Source organism: Lipotes vexillifer, unplaced genomic scaffold, assembly GCF_000442215.2.
Source record: "Lipotes vexillifer unplaced genomic scaffold, Lipotes_vexillifer_v1.1 scaffold466, whole genome shotgun sequence".
NCBI lineage: Eukaryota > Metazoa > Chordata > Mammalia > Artiodactyla > Lipotidae > Lipotes > Lipotes vexillifer.
In genome coordinates this window covers 335,776-341,180 of record NW_006796103.1, presented here as the reverse complement: position 1 = coordinate 341,180, position 5,405 = coordinate 335,776, and the positions used below count along the sequence as shown (strand labels likewise).

General features: G+C 63.4%; 1 protein-coding gene across 1 annotated transcript; it reads right to left on the bottom strand.

The window, feature by feature from the left end:
* Window positions 1-2,150: 2,150 nt before the first annotated feature.
* BARX1 (BARX homeobox 1) lies at window positions 2,151-5,130 on the bottom strand. The gene is made up of 4 exons (XM_007468157.1): window positions 4,908-5,130; window positions 2,882-3,173; window positions 2,715-2,799; window positions 2,151-2,315 (listed from the first exon to the last, which is right to left on the bottom strand). The coding sequence occupies exons 1-4, from the start codon at window positions 5,128-5,130 to the stop codon at window positions 2,151-2,153; spliced, it is 765 nt and encodes a 254-aa protein (XP_007468219.1).
* Window positions 5,131-5,405: the final 275 nt, after the last annotated feature.

The following is a 5,405-nucleotide window of genomic DNA, read 5'->3' as shown; positions in this document are numbered from 1 at the left end:
ATTTCTGTCCCCTAGGCCCAGGAGGGACAGAACTCGAATTTTCACTCCCACCCCTGCTGCACTTTGAGGTGGAGAGGATTAAACTCAGTGGTGTACCTGACTTGGCTAGCCTGGGCCTGGCTCAGGAAGATTACAGCAGGACCACTACATTGAGCAGAACTGGGGGTAACCCTAAGGGCTGGAAGGGATTAGAAGGTGCACTCATACACTGATGGTCCATTCCTTCCCTCCGGACTGCAGGTTTTCTCAGGCTCTTCAGGGGACAGTGACAAGTGAATATTCTGGGAGCTGTTTCGAAGTTAAGAGCCTAGAAAGGGAGCTTATTTTCCAAAGACTTGGCAGGGCTGGGGCTTGCAGAGAATTGCCTGCTGCCCTCAGAAAACACCCTCTTTCTGACTCCTCCCAGCCTTAAACCAAGGCCTGAGATGCTCGGGTACCAGTAATCCAAGTGCAGGTTTCAGGAAAGGGCGATAAAGCATCGATTTAAAAAGGAAGTCATCAGCCGCTGCAGGTGGAGGCCATAACGGTTTTCACATACTGAAATGCAAAGTCTTCGTCTCAGCATAATGTTCCTGACTCTCTTTTCCTCTTACTTGCACCTGCAAGGACCTGGTTTCAAATCTCCGTCCTGTTTGGAACTCTGCAGGACCAAGTTTCCATCTCTCCCCTAGCTTTAACCAGCAAAGTGGCCATTTTTCCATTTCCATACCCTGGTGGTAGTCCTAGGAAGCACAAAAACAGGAACCAACATGCAATCTCCCAGCCCAGACTAGACCAGAGAGGAGGCAACCAGGAGGCAACCGAGGCTTTCCGTGGGGGGCGGGCTGGGGGGGGGGGGGAACACGGGCCAACAAGCCACGCCCCGTTCATTTGTAAAATAAGGGAGTGTGATCATTCTTTACCTCTTAAATGTCCCTTCCGGTTCTGACAACCAATGAATGAATTCTCTTCCGAACTCTGTCTTGGGGGGGGGGGGGGGGGGGGGGGAAACACGTGCCAACAAGCCACGCCCCTGGAAAGGGCACCCTGCGTGACCTTGAGCAGTTTGGAGTCCTCGGCCCTCTGCCTCGGTCAGGTACCCCCACAGGTGCCGGTGCTCGGCTGCCAGATGCCTCCCTCATGTGTATACCGTGGAAAACTTGAAAACTCAGGGAGGCAGGCGCCTCTGCAGGCTGGAGCTGCTGATGGTGGCCGGCCTCTGTGCAAACCCCGAGTCCTTGGTTTCCCATAGGCCTCAGGAAGGTCTGGCCGGTACATCTCAAGGACCTCGCAGTTAGTCCTTAAAGCCCCAGGAGACTGAACCAACAACAGGAGGCGGCTCTCAGCCCCGGGCAACTTCCGGAGTGAGCGCCGCGGTGCCCTCGGGCTGGCGACCCCTGTGTAGCCCGGTTGCTACCGTCTGGAGTGCCCTGGGCTGAGAAGGAAGGGCAGGAGGTTCAGAGTGGCCCTCATGCCCAGAGTGGAAGCGATTCCTAGGATCCTGCAGCGACCGAGCTGCCTGCGTGCCCGGCCCGGGCCAGGTGGAGCAGGTCACGGCTCGAGTCCACGTAGCCCGGAGAAAGGATGTTTCAGAAGACACTGCGCGTGTCCCTCTTACCTCGCCGCGTCCCCCCCGCCAACGTCGCGGATTCAGAAACCCCCCCATCAAGTCCCGCTGTGTCATAAAATATTTTATTGGAAAAAAATCACCGTCTTCGTAAGAGAGGGGTAGGGGCCCCAGCGATGTCGGGTTGTCCGGGCGCCATCTCGGGCCGTGGTGGCCTGCGCCGGGCCGCGGGGTCCCCCGACGCGCGGAAGCGGGTGTGTGCCTGGAGGCGTCCGGGCCCGGGGGGGCGGCCCGAGGCGACTGGGGGGTGCAGGATAGGGTCGGGGCGTGAATGCTCCTGGAGCGCCTGGCTACGGCGAGCTCCGAGAGGAGGCGACCTTCCGCCGCGCTGGACGTGTTTCCAGGCTAGGGCCCGCGAGCGCACGGGTTTGGCTTCAGGGTCTGTCCTTCCTTGTTTGGCCCCTAAATGTCCGCATTCAAGGTAATAATAAAAAGTTTAGAAAGCAAACGGCGTGGACGCAGAAGGGCCGACTCGCGGCTTCCGGCGGGTTATGGGGGCCGCGGACTGCGCTGGGGTTCCCTGGGCCCGAACCCTCTGCCGCGCTCAGTCCTCGTGGCTCCGGTCGCCGGCCTCGCCCGGCGCCTCCGCCGGCTTCTCAGCCTCCTTGGCGCGCTCCTGCTCCGTGAGCTGTTCGCTCGTGGGGATGGAGTTCTTCTTGGGCCTCCCCTTGGGCTTGGTGGGAGACTCCAGGCCGCCGCCCTGCAGCACCTGCGCGGGAGACGGGCGGCACCGCGGTGAGCTGGGAGTGGGCCGGGGACCCCCGCGTCCTGTGCCCAGGCAGGGCCTGAAGAGCCCAACGAGGCCATTCGAGGTCGCGCCTAGCCCACGGGAAATGGCGGCCATTTGTCTGAGCGCTGCTAGGGAAAAGCGACCAGAGGGTCCGGCAGAGGGGTTCAAGGCTTCCAGGAATCCTGAGGGTTCAGGGAGCACGAAAGGAGCTGAGCTAGGGCACCCAGTGGGACAAAGAGTAGAGAGGGTCCCTCTGGGCACCAGGCACCGAGGGAATCGGGAGGGTTGGGCATAGTCTCCGTGGTGGAGCAGCTCTTGAAGAAGGCTACAGGGGCACGGCCTCAAATAGAGGGCGCAGAATGCCACAAAAACACTCACTATTTTCTTCCACTTCATCCTTCGATTCTGGTACCACGTCTTCACCTGCAACTGGCTCAGACCCAGGGACTCGGCGAGATCTATTCTGGAAAGAGCGGGGTGCACCCTCAGCAGGGCAAGCAGCCCCCCTCCCCCTACCCGCTGGGCTTAGCCTGGCCCCGCGCTACCTGTCGGGCGTGGAGAGGTACTTCTGCTTCTCGAAGCGTTTCTCTAGGCCCATCAGCTGCAGCTCGGTGAACACGGTGCGGCTCCGACGCCCCTTCTTGGCCTTGGTGCCCGGCTCCCCGGCGCCAGGAGCCTCCAGCTTCCCGCGGAGCTGCAGCTCGAGCGGCAGGTGCGGCGCGCCGGCAGCGCCGGGCAGCCCAGGCCCCGCGGCAAGCAGCGCCGAGCCCAACCCGGAGCAGCCAAGCGGCGCCAGCGGGAACTTAAACACCGCCGCCTGCTCGGCCTTCAGCACGGCTGCGGGGAGAGAGTGGGGAGCCGGGTGAGCTCGGGCCTTGCTCCTCCTCCTGGAGATCCTCGCACCATGCGCCCTAGCCGAGAGCTCTCTCTCAGCCGGTGACCCCAACATAAAACCTTCGTGCTGGCCGGGAAGTGAGAGATTTGCGCCAGGCACCTAGGCTGAACCTCCTCGACGCCAGGGTCCCCAGAGTCTGGGAAGGGGACCTCTCCCACCCGGGCTCTGCCTGGCATTCTCCAGGCCCCGGCTGCTCTGAGATTTCAGGATTCTCAGTGAACAAGGTCGAAGCTCCCAAACACATAGAGTATGTGTCACGGAAAAGGGAAACCAAGAAAAAACGGCACAGAGTTAGGAAGATAAGCATTTGCCCCGACTAAATAGGCTTTGCTGCATTCGGGGGGGTGGGGAAGAATTTCAGTGGAATAAGCACATCTGCTCTTCCGTGCAGGGCAAAACACCCAATTCTGAGGGGCAGACAGCGGGTTGTCAGCAGGGGTGAAGTTGGGGGCTTCCCGGAAATTCCAAAGCACCCCCAAGAAATGGGAAATTTGTTCTTCCTGTTTTCTCCGTTTAGACTCTTCCCCACGAAGACGTTTCAGTTTTCATTAGTCCTAAACGATTTTTTTTGCCCGCTTCAAACGAATTATTAACAGTGCAGCTGGAGGCAAAAGGCAGCAGAGATTGGACTCAAAACGAACAAACTGGCCCTGCGGCACCCCAGGCAGGCGGAACACTGGCTGGAGGGTCACTGCATGTGGAGGAAGTTGGCTCCCTGGGCTGAGGTCATGCTAGAATGTAGGAGGGCTCCCTGCCCAGATAGGCATCTCACTACCGGTGAGTGCTAGCCCCGATGGAATCGGGAAGGGCCCCGGCAAGATGTGCGGGTGAACATAAGGAGAGAGCCCAGAGGGGAGAAAGGATCCTTGGGGGAAGGTGAGAAAGGAAGGGCGGACCCACCCCACTGAGAGAGGCTGGCTGGAGAGAGACGGGGAAAGGCCAGAAGAAGGGGTGCAGTGGAGAGGGCACGGCAGGTCAAGGCAGGGCCCCGACAAGGAAAGAAGAGAACCGAAAGGGACAGAAAAAGCCTGAGTTGCTGGTTCAAGCTCTGCCAAGGTGCAGCCGACCTGGAGCAGAAGGGCCATTCGGGCAGCAGCTCACAAACAAGCCTCTTGTCCCCAGGCAAGGCCCAAGGGGCTCGGTGCTACAGCACAGATCGGTTCGTCGCCAGCCTGAGACCCCGGGCTCTGGGAGGCTCCGGGCTGGCTCGGGCCAGCGTCAGCCCCCAGCATAGCACTCGGAGACACGGGCCTCTTTCCCAAAGGTCCGGCTTTCCCGGCTTGGGCAGCCGCGGCCACTCCCAGCCAGCTCTCTGTGGGAAGGCCCAGGCGCCCGCGGCCTGAGGTCGCTTTGACCCGAAGTCTGACATTAGCAGTCTGGTCCAGCGCCCACGATGGGGATACGGGCTCGGGTCCCCGGGCCTGGACTCCTCGGGGCTGGAAACCGCAGGGTCGCAGCGAAGAAGAGAGCGAATGCCCTCCCGGCAGGCCTGGCCCACGGGCACGAGGCCTGGCTTCTGCGCGGCCCTGCGCCTGCCCCCTTTGCTTCCCCGCCGGGAGCGCGCGGAGGGAACGGTCGGGGGCTTGCGTTCCCGGAGCTGCGTCCGAGAGACGCCGCGGCTCGCTCCCCCCCGCCGAGCCCGGCCAGCGCCCCGCGGCCCCAGGCCCCGCACGTACCCAGGTGGCTGTGGAAGGGCCGCGCCGCCAGCAGAGCCTGCACACCGAACTTGAGCAGCTCGCCCGCGGCGGCGGCGGCGGCGGCAGGAGCGGCGCCCTTGGGGCCCGGAGGCTCAGTGAGGATTTCCTCGATCATGAAGCTGCGGTAGCGGTGCGGCCGGTGGTCGGCGCAGCCCTCGGGCGGGCCGAAGCGCGCTGCGCCCGGCTCCCCCGGCCGCTGCATCGCGGCGCCCCGGGGCTTGGCGGCGGCAGCGGCTGGGGCGCGGGGCCCGCGCGGGGGTCTAGGCCGGCCCGCAGATCCGGGCGGCGCGCGGGCGCCGGTTCATGCCCCCTCCCCCGCCGGCCGGCCGGGCGGAGGCACAGGGCGCGGGCGGGGCGCGCGGGGCTCGGCCGGTCCGCGCCTCTAGCCCCGCCGGCCCCGCGTCACCGCCCCGCCCCGCCCGGCCGCCCCGCCTCGCGTCGCCGCCCCCCACCCCCCAGGCCGAGCCCGAGGGAGGG

What these genes read in the sequence shown, in the direction of transcription:
- BARX1 (XM_007468157.1), bottom strand. Translation starts at nt 5,130, where the DNA reads ATGCAGCGGCCGGGGGAGCCGGGCGCAGCGCGCTTCGGCCCGCCCGAG. An exon ending in GCCCTTCCACAGCCACCTGG is followed by an intron (nt 3,174 to 4,907) that starts GTACGTGCGGGG and finishes CTCTCCCCGCAG; the next exon opens with CCGTGCTGAAGGCCGAGCAG. An exon ending in GGATGAAGTGGAAGAAAATA is followed by an intron (nt 2,316 to 2,714) that starts GTGAGTGTTTTT and finishes TCTCCCGCGCAG; the next exon opens with GTGCTGCAGGGCGGCGGCCT.